The 24044-nt window shown below is 42.9% G+C and overlaps 1 protein-coding gene across 2 annotated transcripts in view; it reads right to left on the bottom strand.

Moving 5' to 3' along the window:
• The window catches only part of VAV3 (vav guanine nucleotide exchange factor 3), a 248589-nt gene extending 225239 nt beyond the window's left edge, over positions 1-23350 (bottom strand). The window contains exon 1 of one of the 2 annotated variants that reach the window (XM_030574176.1): positions 22998-23350. In XM_030574176.1, the coding sequence (XP_030430036.1) occupies positions 22998-23201 (204 nt within the window). In that variant the 5' untranslated portion in view covers positions 23202-23350. Of the gene's footprint in view, positions 1-11084; positions 11142-22997 lie in introns of those variants that run through there. The other variant, XM_030574178.1, reaches the window with a different exon arrangement.
• Positions 23351-24044: the final 694 nt, after the last annotated feature.

Raw genomic sequence — 24044 nt, 5'->3', positions numbered from 1 at the left:
GACTCATAGACTTTAGGGTCAGAAGGGACCAATGTGATCATCTAGTCTGACCTCCTGCACAAAGCAGGCCACAGAACCCTACCCATCCACTTCTATAACAAACCCCTAACCTATGTCCGAGTTATTGAAGTCTTCAAATTGTGGTTTGAAGACCTCAAGCTGCAGAGAATCCACCAGCAAGTGACCCATGCCCCACGCGCAGAGGAAGGCGAAAAACCGCCAGGGCCTCTGCCAATCTGCCCTGGAGGAAAATTCCTTCCCGACCCCAAATATGGCCATCAGCTAAACCCTGAGCAAGTGGGCAAGACTCACCAGCCAGCACTCAGGAAAGCATTCTCTGCAGTAACTCAGATCCCATCCCATCCCACATCCCATCACCGACCACTGGGCATACTTATCTGCTGGTAATCAAAGATCAATTGCCAAAATTAAGCTATCCCATCATACCATCCCTTCCATAAACTTATCAAGCATAGTCTTAAAGCCAGATATCAAGCATAGTCTTAAAGCCCCCACTCCTCCCCTTGGAAGGTGGTTCCAAAACCTCGCTCCTCTAATGGTTAGAAACCTTCGTCTAATTTCAAGTCTACACTTCCTAGTGTACAGTTTATACCCATTCGTTCTTGTGTCTACATTGGTACTAAGCTTAAATAATTCCTCTCCTTCCCTAATATTAATCCCTCTGATATATTTATAAAGAACAAGCATATCCCCCCTCAGCCTTCTTTTGGCTAGACTGAACAAGCCAAGATCTTTGAGTCTCCTTTCGTATGACAAGTTTTCCATTCCTCGGATCATCCTAGTAGCCCGTCTCTGAACCTGTTCCAGTTTGAATTCATCCTTCTTAAACATGGGAGACCAGAACTGCACACAGTATTCCAGGTGAGGTCTCACCAGCGCCTTATATAACGGTACTAAAACCTCCTTATCTTTGCTGGAAATACCTCACCTGATGCATCCTAAAACCGCATTAGCTTTTTTAACGGCCATATCACATTGGCGGCTCATAGTCATCCTGCGATCAACCAATACCCCAAGGTCCTTCTCCTCCTCTGTTGCTTCCAACTGATGCGTCCCCAGTGTATATCTAAAATTCTTATTATTAATCCCTAAGTGCATGACCTTGCACTTTTCACTATTAAATTTCATCCTATTACTATTACTCCAGTTTACAAGGTCATCCAGATCTTCCTGTATGATATCCCGGTCCTCCTCCGTGTTAGCAATACCCCCCCAGCTTCGTGTCATCCGCAAACTTTATTAGCACATTCCCACTTTTTGTGCCAAGATCAGTAATAAAAAGGTTAAATAAGATTGGTCCCAAAACCAATCCTTGAGGAACTCCACTAGTAACCTCCTTCCAGCCTGACAGTTCACCCTTCAGGATGACCCGCTGTAGTCTCCCCTTTAACCAGTTCCTCATCCACCTTTCAATTTTCATATTGATCCCCATCTTTTCCAATTTGACTAATAATTCCCCATGTGAAACCGTGTCAAATGCCTTACTGAAATCGAGGTAAATTAGGTCTACTGCATTTCCTTTGTCTAAATAATCTGTCACCTTCTCAAAGAAGGAGATCAGGTTGGTTTGGCACGATCTACCTTTAGTAAAACCACGTTGTAATTTGTCCCAATTACCATTGACCTCAATGTCCTTAACTACTTTCTCCTTCAAAAATTTTTCCAAGACCTTACCTACCATAGATGTCAAACTAACAGGCCTATAGTTACTTGGATCACTTTTTTTCCCCTTTCTTAAAGATAGGAACTATGTTAGCAATTCTCCAGTCGTACGGTACAACCCCTGAGTTTACCGATTTATTAAAAATTCTCACTAACAGGCTTGCAATTTCATGCCCCAGTTCCTTTAATATTCTCGGATGAAGATTGTCTGGGCCCTCCGATTTTGTCCCATTAAGCTGTTCAAGTTTGGCTTCTACCTCAGATGTGGTAATATCCACCTCCATATCCTCATTCCCGTTTGTTATCCTTCCATTATCCCTAAGCTCCTCATTAGCCTTATTAAAGACTGAGGCAAAGTACTTATTTAGATATTGGGCCATGCTTAGGTTATCCTTAACCTCCTTTCCATCCTCGGTGTTTAGCGGTCCCTCTTCTTCTTTCTTCGTTTTCTTCTTATTTATATGGCTATAGAACCTTTTACTATTGGTTTTAATTCCCTTTGCAAGGTCCAACTCTACTTGGCTTTTAGCCTTTCTCACTTTATCCCTACATGTTCTGACTTCACTAAGGTAGCTTTTCTTGCTAATCCCATCCTTCTTCCACTCCTTGTAGGCTTTCTGCTTTTTCTTAATCACCTCTCTGAGATGCTTGCTCATCCAGCTTGGTCTACAACTCCTGCCTGTGGTTTTTTTCCCCTTTCTTGGGATGCAGGCTTCCGATAGTTTCTGCAGCTGCGACTTAAAGTAATTCCAGGCCTCCTCCGCATTTAGATCCACAAGTTCTTCAGTCCAATCCACTTCTCTAACTAATTTCCTTAATTCTTTAAAGTTAGCCCTCGAGAAGTCAAAAACCCTAGTCCCAGATCTATTTTTGTTTATCCTTCCATCTAGTTTGAACTGAATTAGCTCATGATCACTCGAACCAAGGTTGTCCCCTACAACCATTTCTTCTATGAGGTCCTCACTACTCACCAAAACCAAATCTAAAATGGCATCCCCTCTTGTTGGTTCTTCAACTACTTGGTGAAGAAATCCACCTGCTATCACATCCAGAAAAATCTGAGCCCTATTATTCTTGCTAGCACTTATCTTCCAGTCTATATCTGGGAAGTTAAAGACTCCCATGATCACACATTTCCCATTATTGTTTACTTCATTAAAAATATTAAAGAGGTCTCTATCCATATCAGATCCCGGCAGTCTGTAGCACACCCCAAGCACTATCTCAGGGGAGGCTCTAGTAGCTTTCTTTCCCAGTGTGATTTTTGCCCAGACAGACTCTGCCTTATCCATTCCATCACTTCTTATTTCTTTACAGTTAACCTCCTCATTGATGTACAATGCTACTCCACCACCTTTGCCTTTATTTCTGTCTTTCCTAAACAGCACATAGCCTTCAATACCTGTACTCCAGTCATGACTACTATTCCACCATGTTCCTGTTATCCCTATAACATCCGGTTTCACTTCCTGCACCAATAGCTCTAGTTCCTCCATTTTGTTCCCTAGGCTCCTCACATTAGTGTACAGACATCTTAATTTTTGCCATTTGGCTTCACTGACATTCTTTACCCTGTTAGGCACAGACATTCTACCACCAGCCTCACCTGTTAGTCTGCTATCTACACTACCCTTCCTCCTTATGCCAGTTCTTCTGTCCACGACTGTATCCCCTCTTACTTTATTTACTTCCCTCTCAAGGTTAAATTCCAGCGTGGAGATCTCCTGGACATCTCCCAACCATCTCCCCCAAATTCCTAGTTTAAAGCTCTCTTAATCAGTTCGGCGAGCCTCCATCCTAGAAGTCTATTTCCCTCCTTACTCAGGTGAAGTCCATCCCAAGAGAACAGTCTTCTGTCCGTAAATGCTTCTCAATAGCCGTACATCCCACAGCCCTCCTTATAGCACCACTGCCTGAGCCATCTGTTGATCGCCATAATCTTGTTACACCGTTGTTGCCCTTCTCTGGGAACCGGCAGAATCCCACTGAAAATCACCTGAGCCTCGATTTCCTTAAGCGTCTTCCCTAGTCTGGCATAGTCTCCCTTGATACATTCCAGAGAGTATCTAGCCATATCATTCGTTCCCACATGAAGGACAATCAACGGATTCTTTCCCGCTCCTGCCAGGATCCTTTTCAGCCTCAGGTCCACATCCTGTATCTTAGCACCCAGCAGACAGCACACCCTTCTGTTCTCCCGATCAGCTCTAGTTACAGGCCTGTCTATTCTTCTCAGTAAGGAGTCTCCAGTCACGTAGACCTGCCTTTTCCTGGTGACAGTGTGTGACAGGGTGTGGCTTTGCATCAAGGAGAAACACAAACAACTGTCACACAGAATGGCCCCCTCAAGGATTGAACTGAAAAACCCTGAATTTCACAGAGGGAGGAAGGGAGGAAGCAAATGAATACAAAACAAATCAGGTCTATTTCTTGTTTTCATCCACTCCATCTATCTTTTACATCTTTAGGGTGGGAGCAGACGGTGGAGTTCGACTGCTAGTCATTGTCATCTCCTAGATGCTCAGCAGAAGATTGGAATGACCTGGCTGAGTCACTCCAGGAGCCCCTGTCTGCCCAGGAGCCCCTGACTGACCACACCGAGGTCGGTTAAAAGAGCACACAGGAATGCGATGTCAACGGCTACCAGTCATAATGCACCATCTGCTGCCAAAAGCATTCGTAAATTGCACTTTCAGGATAAAGACATTGCACTAAAGTACTTGTATGAAGTGAACTGAAAGACATTTTTTTGTTTATCCTTTTTATAGTGAAAATATTTGTAATCAAAAATAATATACACTTTGTTTTCAATTACAACACAGAATACAATGTATATGAAAATGTAGAAAAAATCCAAAATATTTAGTAAATTTCAATTGGTATTCTATTATTTAACAATGTGATTAAAACTGTGATTAATCACAATTAATTTTTTTAGTTAATCACGTGAGTTAACTGCGATTAATCGACATCTCTAATTCCAAGGAAACATTTCTATTTCAACAAAACAGTATTTTCCAACCAAAAACTGTTCAATCAAAAAATTTTCAACCAACTCTAAATGTTACAATAGTTCTTCAAGGGACCAGAACAGGGTTGCGACCATCAGGGTTATTGCACTTCTCCAAACATAAAAGGAAGATTTAAAATATAAAACACACATCATAAAACATAATAGTCCAACAAGCAGAACACTACACAGTGTAATGCATTTTCAAAATTTCCTTTGAGATTTGGAGAAATACTCTATAAAACTGCAGTCCCATATGTCCCATGGCACACAAATGGCAACAGAGCATTCTAGGATCAAGACAGAGCCATCCTCTTTATTTATTTATTTAAATTTACATGCTGACCCTAGATCGTCTGTAGGACTACAGGAAGCACAGGATCAATGAAAAACTCACAATTCAGCTATAAGGCCAGATCTGACCCACAGCAAGACAGTGTTAATCATGAGCCTCATGCATCCACAGCCATGTCACTGTGTTACTGATGGAAGCAGAATCACCCATTAGACTTACTCTTGGCAATGTGTGCCAAAACCACCACTACATATGTCAGGAGATAAACAAATAATGGGGTACTGTGTTTTAATTTCACAGACACCTTCCTATTCTTCTTGTGTGAGCTGGGCAAATGTTATACCTAAAATTCTTACAAAAACTATAAAACATTTGGTTATTGCAACTGAGAACCCCCCCCAAGGACAACAACAGACCATTTAAATTCTTAGAGCGCAGGATGTGTACCACATAAATGAACTAGATTCCGAAGGGATCCATGAATCTGGACAGTTTTAGCTTGAATTATGTTCCAGTTTGCTGCTTAAGAGCTGCACACATAGTATTAACAGCAGGCACTCTGTTCCCTACACCGCTCATCTGTCTTTACATATGTGATCCTCTCTCATCACTGACTGCATTTTGATGCAAATCACACTGTTCCAGCCAGCAAAGGCTTTCATCGAGGCTAATCAATTTTCCAGGGTCTTCTGTAAAAAGGGAAAGCTGTAGGACCCTGCCTCAAATATAGGGATACTCCAACAGGATTATTGAATTCATCTGCTTATAGCCTGTAACTGAACAGCACCATTAGTTACTAAAATTCTCCAAGGCACAATCCTTCCAACCAAAGTCTCCTCAGCAACATTGCTTTTATGTTTTGTCTGAGAACAAGCCAGAAGTGAGGGATTAAAATATCAGTCTTGTTAACAAAGATCATCACCCCGTCTGTTCAGTTTGGTCTTCTGTGAAGCAAGCCAGTGGCATCAGTGCGAGCTCTTAGTGGACGGGAGTCCAAATCAGAGAAAACCACCAGATGTATCGCATTAGCCATGCTGGCTCAAAGACTGAACAAACACAGACCTTGAGCTACCTCATGATTACTAGAGATAGCCCCTCAAAGGAGGCCAAGGCACACTGGTGGAACAGCATGTGAATAAGCTCAAGCTGCTCAAGAACTACCTATTCTATGGATAGGACGGAAGATTTTTCATCTTTTGCAAGGGAACAGGAACTTGGAAGGGGTGTGGTAGGAATTCCAAACAAAATAGTTCTCTAGAAGCAGCAATGAGGTCAAGCCCTAGGCATGGCTCACCGCCTCTTAGAATCTTGCTTTCCTAATGGCCCTCCCACAACCTGAATACACCAACGCCTTCCTGAGAGATGAACTTCAGGCAGCCAAACCCCTCCTAACTGCAACAAGCTTAACACCCACTTTTAGTTGATAAAATAATTGTTTACCAATTTTCTCCGCCCCCCAGCCCACATTAAGCACATGTGCACTGACCTGCTTCCCCCACTTGCTAAAATGCTCTAGTATCTTCTTAATGGCATGCACTCTTGACCTGACGTAGCCCAGCTGCCAGATGTGCTCTGTGGATGATAGAAACCGGCCTAAAGTTCATCAGCCGGTATTTTACTCAGGACCCCAAAAAAACAAGTTGTAGTCCAAAAGAGTATTAACATTTTAACTATTAAGAGAGGGAAGCTCGCTAAGAATTTTAGCTTTTTACTTAAAGATGTGTCATTACTGAATCAGACGGGGTGTAGGATTGAAGTGTACATTACTGCATTAACTTCACATCTCTGAAGACTAAAGTTCAAACCTGTTTCAAGTATCAAGTGAAAATTTATTCTCTAAACCCTTCCACAACTTGGCATGATTTAGCAAAACTGCTGCTGCTCAGCAACTCAAGACTTGCAAAGCAAAGTGGTAACTAGTCAGAGCTAAGGTATGTTAGAGAGTAGCATGATGCAGCTTTCAAAACATCTGCCTAAGCTCTAGACAATTTGATCAGTCTGCCGCTTTCAAAAACTCTACAGAAATACACCATATACTTAAAAGAAATTCAGAGAAAGGCTAGTCAAGAGATGTCATGGTCCAGAACTTCAGCTTATGTAAATCATAATGGTTCCTCTCACTTCAACAGAGCAACCCAAATTTACATCAGCTAACAATCTGGCCCCAAATGCTACTTAAAGTATTAGGATATATTTTATAAATAAAAATCATGATCATTATCATAAAGAAGAACAGGAGTACTTGTGGCACCTTAGAGACTAACAAATTTATCTGAGCATAAGCTTTCGTGGGCTACAGCCCACTTTTTTGGATGCACAGAATGGAACATATATTGAGGAGATATATATATATACACATACAGAGAGCATGAAAAGGTGGGCTCTCTGTATGTGTATATATATATCTCCTCAATATATGTTCCATTCTATGCATCCGAAGAAGTGAGCTGTCGCCCACGAAAGCTTATGCTCAGATAAATTTTTAAGTCTCTAAGGTGCCACAAGCGCTTCTGTTCTTTTTGCGGATATAGACTAACACGGCTGCTACTTTGAAACCAATCATTATCATGGGAGAGAAGGCAAGGAATTAGAAAGAGATGCAAGTTTTTTCTCCTAGAGTACAGGCTGTGAGGAAGCTGTTATTAGTACATTATAATAAGAGTAAGACAATACTGGAATGCTATTCTCAGTGGTGCTAATGTGGAGCAATAGGTAGCAGCAAGCTATATTTAAATAAGGATCATCAATGAATTCCATTGTCATTAATAAGCTGTAATAGCAAAAACACCAATGTGATGACAAGAACACTGAAATAGCCAAATGTGAAATCGGGATTAGTATTTAGGTTCAGAGAGAAATAGAAAAGCTATGATCAAATAAAAGTAATGTTTGCAGATAAAATCATAAGAGAAAGAAACCAAGTTTAAGTCATAATGCAGAACAATTGAAATTCACAGGTGCAGAAAAATCTCTGGCTTAAGAATTTAGAATCTTTATATTAATATCCTGTTGATTGTTCCAAATTGTATGCTAGCACAAACCCTTATGCTCACGCAGGGTATTTCAATGGGACTCCTCACAGATGGAACCTTTGCAGGCTTGGGGTGTAAGACTCCAACTTTTGAATATGCAAACAAACAATTATTCTGTGACTATTCTTTTGACTTTGCAAGGTTACCAAGATAGTTGTTATTGTTCTTAATAAATGTGGTATTTGACTGAATGTTTTCTAAAATATATATTCCCACCGAACTACAAGTTGAGTCAGACTCAACAGTGTTCAGTTACATAGGAGAGAATATCTTTTTCCTTAAAATAAAAAGACATACACTTGCTATTAAGTTATCAGTTTAACTATTATACATATTTCTAAGAAATCACAGGAGGGAAACAAAATAGTATTTCACAACTGTAAGTTTTGGCACTTGTCCTATCAAACTGAAGCAAAAAGGGGGCAAAACAGTTAACTGCAGATGATACCTAATATAACCAGGATGCATAGAAAATAGAGCCAATTTGCCACCAAAAGAAAAACCAAAGTATGCAGATATACAGTCATGTTTTCTTTATGTCACCAAGTCTGGTAATGTATTGAAATGAATGTGAATAGGAATGCTACACAAACAAGCACTGTAATTAGGTTCCATAGAACAAAACACAAGTAAGTTGTGTACATTTAAGGTAAATCTGCACAGAATCGATAAGGAAATTTTATCACTAGTGTAAAGGTAGGACTTCAAAGATAATTGACCCGTTGCTATTTTGTATCCTCATAGTGAACCAAAGATCTTAATAAGAGACAAGTGCTGGTGGTCTAATAAAATAACTATCTCAGTATTTAGAGTCATCTGAACATGGGACAAGAGAAAAACTTCCCTGCTCTTTTGAAGGGCTGCAGTGCACACCCCCCATTTCACGCTGCCTCCCCATTTCCTGGCACATCACAGCAGTGCAGATCAGAAAGCATTTTAGGTGGCCTTTTCCACAGTATAAGATAGCTGGCTGCCCTGAACTCCTTGGTGGTCCACATAACTTCAACACAAAAATGATACTGGCAGGTAACATCACCACCTTTCTAACTCTTTTTTTCTTTTTCTGCTCCTCTCACAATTTTCTCCTCCATCTTCATTTCAGGGCCGCCTAGAGGCTTCAGGGGCCTGGGGCAAAAGCAATTTTGGGGGCCCCTTCCATAAAAAAAATTGTAATACTATACAATACTATATTCTCGTGGGGGCCCCTGCGGGGCCCGGGGCAAATTGCCCCACTTGCTCCCCCCCTCCACGGGCAGCCCTGAGAAAAATAAACCTTCTGCATCTCGGCACAAACCCAGTTTTGAGAAAACTTCTTTACAAGGTATCACTGGTTCTCAGCATCAGCTAGTGCTAAAAGGCACTAAAGCTCATTAAAAGGGTTGGATAAATATTTTCTGTCAAAACTTTTTCTGGATCAAAAACTAGGGGTTTTTAAAAAGCAGAAAAAAATCATAAACAATGTCCGCTTTCCTTCAAAATTTGTTGTGTTTTTTTTTAATTGAAAAGCTGAAATTAGTCTGCCAAAACCTGAATATGGTTTGGGGTTTCAGAAGTATGTGGCCAAATATTTGTTGCTTGCTGTGTTTGATTGTTTAAAGAAACAATAAAAAAAAATTCTGCTTAAAAAAATCCAAAACTTTTGAACCACCTCAGCTTGTGACCAAACGCCTGAGCCCATCCAGTCAGAGATTTTTCCAGGTTTCTCATACTCTGCTGGCTTCCTTGACTCATATCTGTCTCCATAACTTTGGGTTCATTTAGGTTAGAACATAAGAACAGCCATACTGGGTCAAACCAAAGGTCCATCCAGCCCAGTATCCTGTCTACCGACAATGGCCAATGCCAAGTGCCCCAGAGGGAGTAAACCTAACAGGTAACAATCAAGTGATCTCTCTCCTACCATCCATCTCCACCCTCTGACAAACAGAGTCTAGGGACACCATTCCTTACCCATCCTGGCTAATAATCAGTAATGGATTTAACCACCATCCCCATTTATCTGTTTCCTAGAGACTGGCTCCATGGGGTCCCTCACAAACTGGAGACGGTTACTGTGGGTTTGTCTTTAGTATAGCTTATGTACATACTCCACGAACTGAGCATTTGAGCTTGTTCCAGAATCTGGGATGAGCCTATGTTGTGAAAACTGAAATGCTCAAAATAGCACATGCATGTAAATAGACACAGGGTGCTAAAATTAAATTAAACCAGGGGTTCTCAAACTTGCGGTCAGGACCCCTCAGGGGGTCATGAGGTTATTACTGGGGGTCGCGAGCTGTCAGCCTCCACCTCAAACTTCGTTTTGCCTCCAACGTTTATAATAGTGTTAAATATATAAAAAAGTGTTTTTAATTTATAAGGGAGAGGGGTCGCACTCAGGAGGTTTGCTATGTGAAAGGGGTCACTAGTATAAAAGTTTGAGAACCACTGAATTAACCTCTCTGGAGCCTCAGGGAATACAGGGGTGGGGGGGGGTCTCCCTTTGTTAGGGTTGGGAAGGATATTGCTCTTCTCATGTGATCCCTCCTCCAGTGGCTAATTTTAAAAGAAGCTACCTCCCCTGACATGAATCTCCCTATGGCACTGAAATTAAATATAGACTATAATTTGGCATTTGAGAAGTGAAAGGGATGGTAGCCCTAATGGAAAAGCTAACAGCTTGGCTCTTCTGCAAGCCTCAAACTGCGAATGAGCTTTAGGGTAGGGAAGGCTGTGCCTCCCAAACAGCCTAGCCCTGCCCCCTATCTAATCCCCACCCACCTCCTGCTCCCCAACTGCCCTCCCCCCTCAGAATCCCCGACCCATCCTGCTCCTTGCTCCCTCACCGTCCCCCAGAGATCCCCCACCACCACCCCAGGACTCCACCCCTGCTCCCTGTCCCCTGACTGCCCTGACCCCTATCCACCCCCCTGCTGAGTCCTGACAGACCCCCGGATCGCCCACAATCCAACTCCCCCCATTCCCTGTCCCCTGACCGCCTCCCTCCCCCCCACCTCTGCCCTCTCCCTGACTGTCCTGGGAGTTCCTGCCCTTTAGCCAACCCCCCCCGGCCCTGGCCCCTTACCCCCGGCTCTGCCCCTCTCCCGGAGCCTCAGCCCATCTAGGAGCTTCCCTCGACAGCTGCAGAGTGGCTCCAGCGGGGCCTGAGCTCCGCCCCACTCAGAGCCGCATGGTAAGGGGGTGGGGCTGCGAGCTCCAGGCTGAGCTCAACTCCTTCCTCTCAGCCTGGAGCTCGCAGCCCCACCCCTTTACCATGCAGCTCTGAGCGGGGATGGCTCAGGGGCCCTGCCGGAGACACGCTGCAGCGCTATCCAGGGATGCTCCTGGATGGGCTGAGGCTCTGGGAGAGGGCGGAGACGGGGTCGGGTCAGGGCCAGGGAGAGAGCATCAGCCAGTCTCATAGGGGCCCCTGCGGAGCCAGAGGTATGGGATAAATTGCCCCACTTGTCCCCCCTTTTGGGCAGCCCTGCTTCATTTTATCATTCTGCTCTCAAATTATGTACATAATCTTCTCTCTCTCACCAATGTATTATCTGTCTCTCTCTAGCTAATTCCTCCCCTCCTCATTCCCTTGCAAGTCAAGGCTACTCTCAATTACGAAGCTCTGTCAGTTTCCAGGAATTTAATTTATAATTACCAGGTCCCCAAATCATCTCCCAGCATTGCCACTCACTCTGACCCTACCACCAAGCTAGTGCTGACATCACCTGACAATGTTCCATATTCCATAAATATCCCTCTTTTTCTCCTTCTTTCCCCTTCCAATACCCACATATTTCCTTCTCATCTACCAGTCACCTTACTGTCTTTACCTTCACATTTGGTTCTTTACTCCCATAATTTCCTCTTTGCCAGTTTTTTAATTTGACCTTCAGTAAAAGGAAAAGGTTGGAGCCAGAAAACTGAGATCCTTTATCCTTCTGATGTTTAAATCCACAGACAATATAGCTGTAGATTTTCCTGGTGTCAAATACTACTGCCCTTGTAATTAACCTCCTAGAATACAGTCAGCAGGTTATAACAGGTTTCAGAGTCGCAGCCGCGTTAGTCAGTATCCACAAAAAGAGCAGGAGTACTTGTGGCACCTTAGAGACTAACAAATTTATTTGAGCATTAGCTTTCTTGACGTGCCACCATCACTGCATAAAGAGTAACACGGGACATGCAAGATTTGACTCTATGGATTTTTCTTAGCATGAAAAATGATTTTCCTTTTTTCTTTCCAATCTCTCACTTGCTTTCTGATGCCCCTTCTGATCTGTCTCCCTTCTTTTCCTGCCTATTCCCTCTCTAGTGCACATTCTTTTCTTCTGACTGTTTGCCTCCCACTTCTGCTACCTCTCTTCTCTGTGCCCCGTCATCTTTTTTCATTCTTTCCTTTTCACAAGGATTTGCTCTGCCTGCTGTCACCACAGCACTCCCACCCTCTGTCAGCTCAAGAGCAGGTGATAACTCAGTTTCTCTTGCATACTTAGCAGAAAACAACATAGGCCACCCCAACTGAATGTTTCCTCAAGCCTATTTGGATGTTTAATTTAACTCTTTGTTGCTGATACCCACTATAGCTTCTGTGAGAGACCAGTGGCAGCATATTTAGTCAGGGACGCCCAGAGACTTCAGGGGGCCTGAGGCAAAGTGGGAGAGCTGCGGTGCTTGCACTCACCCAGCGGCGGTCCGGGTCTTCGGCGGCATTTTGGGGGTGGGGGGCCCTTCAGTCACTCCACATCTTTGGCAGCACAGAAGGGCCCCCCGCCGCCGAAATGCCGAAGACTCAGAGCGACTGAAGGGCCCCCTGCCACCAAAATGCCGCCAAAGACCTGGACCACCACCAGGCCAGGGTTTGCGGGGCCCTTGCAGGACCCAGGGCAGATTGCCCCCCCACCCCTCTAGGCAGTTCTGTATTTAGTGCTGATATTCTATAGAACATGCAGCACTTTAAACATGGTGCATGGGGCAGTACCTGAGATGAGCTTTGCAACATGACCCTGCTACATTAAGTACTTATTAAGTGGTTATCATGTAAATATAATCCTAAAAAATGTTACAAGTGCATATTCCTTTTTCTCTTCAAAGGAATCAAGTAAAGGATATTTGGAAACTGATCTGATGACCATTTTTATTTCCTTCACTTTCTTAGAATAAGCAGCAAAGAGTCCTGTGGAACCCTATAGACTTACGGACGTTTTGGAGCATGAGCTTTCGTGGGTGAATACCCACTTCGTCAGATGCATGTCACCCACGAAAGCTCATGCTCCAAAACGTCTGTTAGTCTATAAGGTGCCACAGGATTCTTTGCTGCTTTTACAGATCCAGACTAACATAGCTATCCCTCTGATACTTTCTTAGACTAATAAGTGCAATTGGTCACTTTGTCAGAAAGTTACAAACCAAGCGCCAGGTTATTACTCTTCCTGTGTATTTTTTATTTGTTTGTTTGTTTGAGCAAAACTGATCAGGTTACAGCTACATTTTCTTTACAAGGAAATCTCTATTTTTTTAATTTACATTTATTTATTTATTTATTTCATGAAGGCCCCAATTCTGCAAATACTTATGCATGTATTTAACTTGGACTCAATGAGACTAAGCATGTAAATAAAAGTTAAACAAGTGCATAAATGTTTGCAGGATCAGGGGCTAAAATAAATCAAAATATTCGCTTGTTTAATTGGGCATGTTTAATGGGACTGCCTGCTATGTGAATTACAAACACCTTATCCCTCAAATATTGTTGCTTGTGCTCAACAACAGACATTACAAATTAATTAATTCATGTTGTTGTTTCTCTCTCATGTTGTTCCCCTCACCTCATATCAAAGAGTAAATCATTTCCCAACTTTAGCTAAACAAAATGTTTTTATAGTTAGAGAAAAAAGCATCTTTAACACCTAAACATAACCCTTTTAGCATTCTCATAACTCAATAACCCAAGTGCCAAACACAATAGAACCCTGATTTTATGAGCATCAATCTTATGAACAACCAGTTATCTGAATCATTTTTCTGCTGCCAAAGTCATTTTTCTGCCACTGAATGTGACTTCAATCCTTCAGCCAACATTCAAGTAGCTGTTCAGTTTTGAAAAGACTGGCAGCAGGGAAGAGAAGCAATTCTATCAAACAAAGAAACGTCACAGTATACATTAGTTACCATTAGTTATGTATACTGTCATGGGATGAGTAATAAGTTAATTTATGCACTATAAATATTGTAATTCTGATATGTTAAATTTTATCAACTTTTTGATTTTATAAATTCCTAAATCCCCAATAAGTTCATCAAATAGGGTTTCTTCTGTTAACAAAAAAAATTGTTCTCCAGAGCTGATAACTAGTATGCCAAGTTTCAATCTTGTAAGACTCTCTGTCACAGCTCAAAATCCTTGATAAATCAAATTTTATAAGAGATTATAATAAAAATGCTGAGACAATCTTGGCTCCTGGGGACATTAGCAAGGACTACTATAAATTATTTTATATTTTTTCAAAATTCAGATCCTTTGGTCCCCCCTCCTAAGATTTAAGGGAATAGCCAAATCACTTTGCACAGGGAGTTTGGCAAACATATTGCCACTCAAGCATGAAGGAGTTTGTCATTAAATCTTAATTTCTACACTCAAAGATAACTCAGAGTCAGAATGACAACAATAATGTGCTTCCATATTTTTAGGTGATCATATGAAAAAACTACTCCCTTCAAAATAAGGGGTAAAAATTTATAAAACTTAGACAAAATAAACTGTAATTTATTTTATTGTTTTAAGAATGATTACAGGAAATGGTTATTTTAAATAAATATTTTATATAAACATCCCCCTTAGTGAACTCCGATGCCAACTGCTCATCACTTGCCGCTTTCCTGTTTAGCAATTTCTCACAAGTTAACAGAACTCCTTGCAAAAACTATTTCAAAATGAAATTTACGAAGTGCCATAGATAAAGAAGTTGCAAAAAGATAGTCTAATGCAGGTCAACACAGCTAATTTCTTCTAAGGCCCATATTTCTGATGACCATTTATCCAATATCTGTTACAATTAAGATTAAACATTATGATTAGAACTTTCAGTTATGGGTCATTTCTATTTTTATTATTTACACTAGTGTAATCCAGCCCTGGGGAAGCAGTTTGTCATGAAATGGAATTACCACAAAGTTACAATGCAACACTCCGACATTAGCTTGTGTTGTGCAATCCTCATGACTCAAGGTCATCATGTATTGATGCGACATCTCGCGAAAACTTTTGCAACGCAATGTTAGGGCATCATACAATCAGTGGTCTCCGTAATTAAACTAACACAGTCCCTTTCTTAGCCCCCTTTCTGGCTGCTAGGAAGGCTCAGCACTGCTTTACAGTGAGGCGCATGCTTGTAATGGGACAGCTTTGTTTGTTCTGTGCAACACCACACAAAGTATGCACATTACCAACATCAAAGTTCAAAACACATGAGTCAAATCCAAAAATACATATGGGCAAAAAAAATGGATTTTTTAAAGCTTCAATGTGGTTTTTGTTGTCTTCTGAACTCCATCTCCCAGTATGCGCATGACAACTGATGTTGTCAATTCTTGCAAATTTAGAGTAATGTGATTTTGGCCCTCGCTACAGGACCCTCACAGGGTCCCACTGTTAGTCTTCGTGAAAACATATAGCATGGACAGTTTCTGCCCGAAAGAGCTTCTACTCTAGTGCAAAGCATAGTGGTGAATTTGTGACATAGGAGCTGGAACTGGGACCTGTCAGACTCCTCTCACGTAGGGGCTATTAAATATCCATTGATGGGAACAACTTTTAATCCCTGCTGAGCTGGGCACAATTCACACTGGTGCCCTACAGGCAAAAGGCTCTATAGCCCATTAGCAATGCCCTAAGATTTCCAGTCCCTCAGGCTACGTCCAGGATACCCGCCATATCGGCGGGTTAAAATCGATTGCTCGGGGATCGATATATCGCGTCTCATCTAGACGTGATATATTGATCCCCGAGTGCGCATATATCGATTCCGGAACTCCATCAACCCCAACGGAGTTGCGGAATAGACAGGGAGAGCCGCGAACATCGATCCCGCGCGGTGAGGACGGGTGAGTAATCCGATCTTAGATATTCGACGTCAGCTACGTTATTCATGTAGCTGAAGTTCCATATCTAAGATCGATTTCCCCCCGTAGTGTGGACCAGCCCTAATAAGCACTAACGTTAGTCCTTCAAAAATGAGGCTGACTTTCTGAAAAGAGAAGTTTATTAAATCAAGTTCTGGCCTTCTTAGAGCTTGATCACAGTGGGTCTTCCACTCTCTTGACACACACAGAATCTCCAGCATATTGCTGTCAGTCAGCCAAACACTATTCTTAAAAGGGACAACTCCCTGTAACCAAATACAAATAATAAAAATGCAACAGTAAAACAAACATTTGCACAATAACCAAATTTGCTTCTAAATACAATGCTTTGTGATATAAAACCATCAAAACAATGACTCCAGGGGTCCTTACACTGACTTGTACATATACATGTGTTTTTTGACCTCGACATGTGTCATCAGCGGTGTTTGAATCAGGGCCGGGGCAAGGATGTTTCATGCCCTAGGCGAAACTTCCACCTTGCGCCCTCCCCGTCCCCAAGCCCCCTCTCTGAGGTGCCCCCCCCCGCAGCAGCTCTACCTCTCCGCCCTGAGGCACTCCCCCATAACAGCTCCCCCCCTCCACCGTGAGACACGCCCCCCCGCAGCAGCTCCCCATCCCTCACCCTCCGCCCTGATACACACTCCTGTCCCAGCTCACCCCTGCTCCGCCTCCTCCCCAAGCACGCCATCACTGCTTCACTTCTCCCACCTACCAGGCTTGTGGCACCAATCAGCTTAGGCGCCACAAGCCTGGGAGGCAGGAGAAGTGAAGCAGCCACGGCATGCTCGGGGAGGAGGAGGGGCAGGGGTGAGCTGGGGCGGGGAGTTCCCCTGCATGCCACACCCCCCCTTACTTGCTGCAGGCGGCCCTCCCCACACTCCCCTGCTCCAGCTCCCTCCACCTAAATGCCGGTGGTGACCAGGATGGCAGAAGATCTGGCCACCATGGTTGCTGCCGAAGAAAATGCCACCCCCAAATCCTAGCACCCTATGCGACCACCTAGGTGACCTAAATGGTTGCACCGGCCTTGGTTTGAATCCGTAACCTTCAGATCCACAGCACAAAACAACTTCCACTTTAGTTATAGGAGTAACTTGAGTAAGGTGGTGAGTGGTAGAGAACAACATGCTGCTATCTTCTATGTAGCCCAGCCCACACAAGGAGAGACCACACACACCTTGCCAGTGGGTCACACACGTATTTGTGACACAACAGTGGAATGCTTGGTTTCTATTTCTTGCACTGACAGCGGATTATGGTCTAGTGGTTACAGTCATCATAGCCAAATGTAACAACACCCTGTCTGAGTTGTCTGCGGGGACTGAACCCAGGAGCTTTGGATGTAAAAACCACAGTCTCTACCATTTCATCTAAAGAACAAGTTCTCTTACCATGGGAACAAAGTCATAAATCTCTATATGTCGTCTAGTTGCTAAAGGGTGGCATAGAACCACACTGTATTAATGTGGATTACAGAAAGATCTAATTTGCCGTGCTCCTTCTGAAAGCATTATGTGGCAAAATGCAGGAGACTTGACTCTGTAATATTAGAGGCCTGGGGTCTATTCCCAGTTCTGCCTGCAATGCAAGCTATCACTTACCATTTCTCTAAAATTGGTGAATAATAGCTACCTCCCAAGGCATGAAACCTTGGTTCACAACAAGTGATGTGAAGGACACAGAAATGTCAACAGCAGTCAGAGGAAAAGCTGGGAGTAGAATTCATGCTATCTGGGACTTGCAGTTTAATGCACCTCTCACTAGACTACAGGGCATTTCATGAGGCCAGTGTCTTGCTCTATGGTTTTGTTTCCCAAAAATTGTTCGACAACCAGAATTCTTCACATCATCATAACTCTGCTTGTAGCAGAGATCAAATCCATGAGAGTTAACAAAACTGAAGAGGAAAATACCAGTTTGACTCCACAAAAGACACATGCATAACCATAAAGAGCCACATGAGGGTCAAAAATACAGGCAAAATATTACCGCAGGCATCTTGGCTTACAAAGCAATATGCAGTAGGTGGTCTGTGTATGCATCTGGGAGCCAGGACCTCTCAAGTTCTAATTCCCATTCTATCACTGGCACTTTCCCTCTCTGTGCCCATGAGGATAACATACCACTTGCTACATCACAGGAACAGGTGAATTAACTAGTGTTTACAAAGCACTGTGAGATCCTACGATGCATATATTACATAATGCAGAGAATTTATTAGACTACTGACAAGTGTAACTATTTCTGAAAACACTGCAAATGTACAGACCAATCATAAAAATATCTCCCCAAGAGATTCCAAACACCTTCAGCTCACTTAAGCTACAATAGGAGTTGATACTCAGTACCCTTTTAGAATGCTCAGCAACTCACAAGATTAGGCCCTTCATTTTCTATTTGTGCACTGCCGACCTAAATACATTTTTAAACATATCCAAGGTTATAATAATTTCTGAAACTTTCAGGGGATGATTTTCTAATGTGGAAAGTGCCTCCTGTAAAGGTCTGATTGATTTCTTTCATGGAAATCAATGGGAGAAGAGGCTTCTCTTCACTTTGCAGAAGCACTTAGCACCTAGCATAAATTAGCAAGATCTTTACTGGGATCGAGATTTGGCCCTTATAGGTTTTGATCCACAAAGACAAGTCTCTGTACCTACAAGAGCCAGGTTCAAGTCAGTGGGCTTGAAGCAGCTGCAAGTGTTCATCTGCACAAAGCTGCTTGCCGGATCAGGACCTTAGACTGTAAGTTTTTGGGGGCCACAGACTCAGCCTTCTTACCTGTCTATGAAGCATTTCTACATCTCTGACATTATACAAATATATAATATACAGATATCAAGGTTTAATTTCAATAATATGTTATAAATAATCAAAGTAACATTTTAAATCATATTTGAAGGTTCATATTTACAGAGAATATTCACCAAATAGGTATGAATCTGAATAATCCTCAAATGACCCTGCTTTTTTAAGCACATACATACATTACACATTGTAGCTTTCTCCAGAAAGCTCTCTTTGAAAAAGAATGCAGGAAGGTATTTTGCTTTTGTCTGTTAAAAATAAGCATCAAACTACTACCATTTAATTGATCAGAAGTAAAATCAACAAGCATTGGTCTAGACAAGTAGTATTAATTCTGAGCCATTGCTGATCCCAATTAGTCACTGACCCAAAAAATATTATGTGTTATTATGAAGAAACTTTTCTAGTTCATTAACCCAGTAGAATATATTTACATATTTTTATCAATAATGAAATGTGAGTATTATATGAAGCTATATCCAACAGTTGATCTGTAAATTACTTATAGTTTTTCAAGCAATGGAAGTAATCAAAACTAGACCTTATGCATTAGGACACAAAACAGATTGCCTACAAGGATCAGGAAGGAATCATCCACACACATTCTACATACAAGGATGCATAAATGGCTAAATATACTGTATCATGAGTTTGAGAACCAGGATCTGGAGGAAGAAGGAGAATTCTTCCCTCAAAGACTGTCACTGCCAGAAGCTGAATGCCAGAGTAGATGAACTAGTGCTCTCTTCCAATCTACAAAATCCTACTTCGCTTATACTATTACTAAATGTGTGCTAGAAGAGAATTTCATCTGAATTTGCTCCACTTAAAATTCATGTCTTCTGCCATCTCTATGTCATTTAACAAAAGGTACAGAATACTACCTCTTCTGTACAATGTCATATAAATCTTCAAAATCTGAATAGTATAAGTATTTTAGAATGTCTGTCGTAACATTTGCATCTAATATGCTGCTGGTGGTTTTTATTTTGACGGGTTGCAATTTATTCTTGATTTTTTTTTTTATAATGCATTATTGGCTTTTACAGAATATTTTGCAGTAAATCCATTTGCCAAGATGAGAATGGTATAATAAAAAGAAAAAATAACTGACACCAACCAGTGGTTGTGGACTAAATATGTCAAGCGAGCATAGTCCAATTTACATTAATTGTATAGGCATCTATTTTTAATAACACATGAAATAAGAGAGGCTCCTAAGCCTGAGTGGTAATATTGCATTCCCACTAGTCTAAAATGAGCTTCAATAAAAAAAAGTAAAACATTACAAATTATTAGGTCCTCCTGGTATTCTGAAAGTGTTGCAAAATGTTAAAGTCTATTCTCGCTTCAGCAGACATCTACCTAACTTCCGTATACATCAGTGAAATTACTAGTGCATATCAAGTGAGATTAGAAGCAGATCACTTGTACTCAGAATCTCTTCTCATAATATTTTAATATAATGTTAATATTTTACATCACCATATTAAAGATTGGCATTCTTTTTGTCAGCCAGGCAGTGCTGACAGTGCAGGGCTGACAGCGGGAGCCCTGGGTCCTGCTGTCAGCTCCGCACACAGCAGGGCTCCCATCATCAGCCCCAGTCGGCTGACAGCCAGAATCCCGAGTATTAATGACTGTAATATAGTTGCAGCAAAATGTCTAGTTATCAAAAAAAATAGCAGGCATAATATAATCCTTGAGTGTTTATATTGTTCCAGCAAATTTTTCTTAAATAGGTCTTCTCTGAGTTTCCAAATTAACTCACGATTCACATGGCCTAACATATATATTCATACCAAAAATTCAGCCTCTCTTTAAAAAACAAAACACAAGAATGTCTGAAAATGAACGGTGAAGAGACCCAACCAATTCTCCCCAGACATATAATCCTTCATCACTCTTAATCAACCAGCCTTAACTTGCTCCCCTAAAATTGCAAAAATATATGCCAGGGTCAAAACAAGTTACAACTACACCCCACACCATTCCTGTAACCCTCTCATGCCTCCTCCAGTCCCCTGCACACATCCCCTGTGCTTTCCCTGTCCTTTGCAACTTCCATGCCCTTGAGGAGCCCTGCTCTCTGTTTTATGCCCCCATCCTGCCTACCACTCCATGGACACGTATCCTCACCACTACCCCTTCCCTTCAAAAACAGGAAACATGGTATCACGCTACCTCACCAGGTACCTCTCAGTCCTCCAATCATGCTATGTTTACTCTTCATGCTCTCCATATCTCTTCCCAGATTCCTAACTCATCGCAATTCCCACCATGCTCTCACTTCCAATCCATGCTCCTATGTACCTGTTTCTCCAGGTCAATCCAGCAAAACCAGAAACAAAAAGTCAGTTAATCATAAATTGGTTTGTATTAAATACATTTTTCATATTATTAGTTTGAACAGTGCTCTTTATCGCCCCCTATAAGACAAAGAGGAACTTGTCTTCAGCAAAGCCAACAAAGTGTAATCCCAGTTCTGCATGAGTCTCCACAGGAGCACAGAGTTCACCCAAGTAGACTCATTTGCAGGTTCAGGCCCAATTTCAGACTTTTGAGACAAGAGACAAAAAAATCACTAGGAAATTTTTCAGATCTGAAAGACAAGTATTTGCAGTTCCAAACACCATAACTTTATAACTGCTCAGTTTTTAATCCTTTAAAAATTAAAAAAACAATTTCTCAGATAAAATCTACCAAGGTTGAGATGCAGGATGTAAAGCTTCAGGAAGATTAGAGGGAAAAGCAAAGTGTAGTAAAAATCAGGCTTATATTGGGAAGGTAGCTTAACTATAGTTATTACCGCTCCATAAATAAGGATTAACACTATAATTCATACAACTCAAAAAGGAGAATGATACAAAACAAGGCCTTGATGTTGCAAAAGCTTATCCATCTAATTAACCTTCTGCATATTAAACTCAATGTGACTACTCACATGCTTAAAATTAAGCACGTGCTTTTTGCAGGGTCAGTGACTGGACCCCCCTGATCTTTGTAAATTGTTCCACAAGAAAAGACACCTGTGCAAACCCCAGTGACTTCAAAGGAGCTCCCCATCTGTATCATGTGCCTTATAGGATGGGGGCCTCTCAAAAATAAACAAAAAAGAAATTCAAAAACACCAGTGGGGAGGGGAATGAAAGAAGTAACATTAGGTCCAATTTTATCTGACAAAAAGCATGAAGTTTACAGTTGAAACTGAAATCATGTGCTTAGGGTGTCATAGCTTCTGAGATCCAGAAGGAGCCCCTCTGTTCTGAGGTCCCCAATACAACATGTAATTCAAGATATAGGCACACAGGACTGACTGAGAGGGACCCTGAGCTTTAACTTTGATCTTCATGAAGATCAGATGCTTAACAATCTCACACACAGGTTTTGTTATATTTTTTTACCTGTCTTTTAAGGAATGGTTGGGGAAACACTAAAAACACCAGCATGTGATTAGAGCACATGCCCAGAAACCTTCAGAGGGCTGCAGCAGATTTATGTCAAGTTAGTCTTCTTGGGAGTCTTTTCCCCCTAGCTATTGTAATTATACAGAATGGTAATTCAGCTTCCTAGATTCCTCATTCTAAATGACACAGTTCATTTTAAAATTGCTGACCTACTCATCGGGACAGAACTTGACAACAAAACAAAATAGAAATATGTTGGGGAGGGGTTGTGTTTTGTATGGTTTTAGGAAGGTTGCTTGTTGCTTTTAAAAAAAATAGAAGGCATTTCAATATCTGCTTACTTCACAATAGCTACTGTAAATACAGATTAGCTTGAGTACGGTCTCATAAAACGTGCTGTGACTACGGTAGGGGGCATGGAGGGTGGGCATGTGCCCCTCCATACACTATAGCATCTTTCACCTCGCGTGGATTCTCTCCTCCAACACTTTACAGAGTTAAATGCTACCGGTAAGTGAAAGCAAAATACAAGCAGGCTACTTAGAGCATCTCCGCATTTGCACAAAGAAATTAAGCAGCTGATTAATGGGGGATGCGAGCTGGGGTCAGCAGGAGCCCTTGCGGAGCGGCGCCCTTACCTGGGACATCTGAGGCCTGAGGTTGATTTCCTTCAGGTTGATGGATTGGCTGCGCAGGTTGTTGAGCAGCTGGCAGAGCAGGACCCCATCGCGGAGGGTCTGCGCCAGGTCGAACACCTGAGCCGTGGGCCAGGTCACTCGGTGGTTGGGCGGCAGCACCTTGCAGTGGATCAGCCACTGGGCGCACTGCTTCCAGGGCTCCATGCCGGGCTGCAAGCGCCCGGTCCCCAAACGCAGAGAGGCAGGGACGCCCTCGGGGCTCCCCGCTGCCGCAGTGCTCCGCTCCGGCTCGTCTGTCCGCCCCAGCCCTTTGCAGAGCGCGAGCGGCAGCAGCTGCCGGGCGGCGGCGCCTGGAGAGGCTGCGTGCGAGCTTCCCCCTCCCCCTCTGCGCAGACTAGAGGATGGGCTCGGGACAGGTGCGCGCGCATTGTCCCTGGGCGAGTGATGCACGCTCGGCGGCGGGGCCGGTGCTGCGGAGCTGCATGCAGGGTTGGTGGCCCCGGGGGCTCTCCTTTCCGTGCAGGGCCTTCTCCTGTAGCTGGAAGCCCCTGCCATGCAAAAAGACAAACGCTTCTCCAGCCCCGTTGAGCGAAGGGAGCTCGTTATGATCAGATTTGTTCTGATGTAGCCATTTTCCTGTAACTTCTACAAGCCTGCACATTGAGCAGCTTGAACCAGTGGACTGGGACAGCAGGGACCCCGCATACTTCTTCACTGAGTGTTGGCTGAGGGGGGCAGGGCCGGTGCAACCATTTAGGGGACCTAAGCGGTTGCTTAGGACACTGGCATTTGGGGGGGCGCCATTTTCTTCAGCAGCGACCGTGGCGGCCGGATCTTCAGCCACCCCCATCACCACTGGCATTTAGGTGGAGGGAGCTGGGGCAGGGGAGCACGGGGAGGGCTGCCTGCAGCAAGTAAGGGGAGGGCCAGTACGCAGGGTAACTCCCCACCCCAGCTCACCCCTGGCCTGCCTCCTCCCCAAGCATGCCATGGCCGCATCACTTCTCCCGCCTCCCAGGCTTGCGGCGCCAATCAGCTTAGGCGCCG

This window comes from Gopherus evgoodei, chromosome 8 (assembly GCF_007399415.2).
Source record: "Gopherus evgoodei ecotype Sinaloan lineage chromosome 8, rGopEvg1_v1.p, whole genome shotgun sequence".
In the NCBI taxonomy this organism is placed as follows: domain Eukaryota; kingdom Metazoa; phylum Chordata; order Testudines; family Testudinidae; genus Gopherus; species Gopherus evgoodei.
Note: the sequence above shows the minus strand (reverse complement) of the source record. Positions and strands in the feature narration are given on the sequence as shown.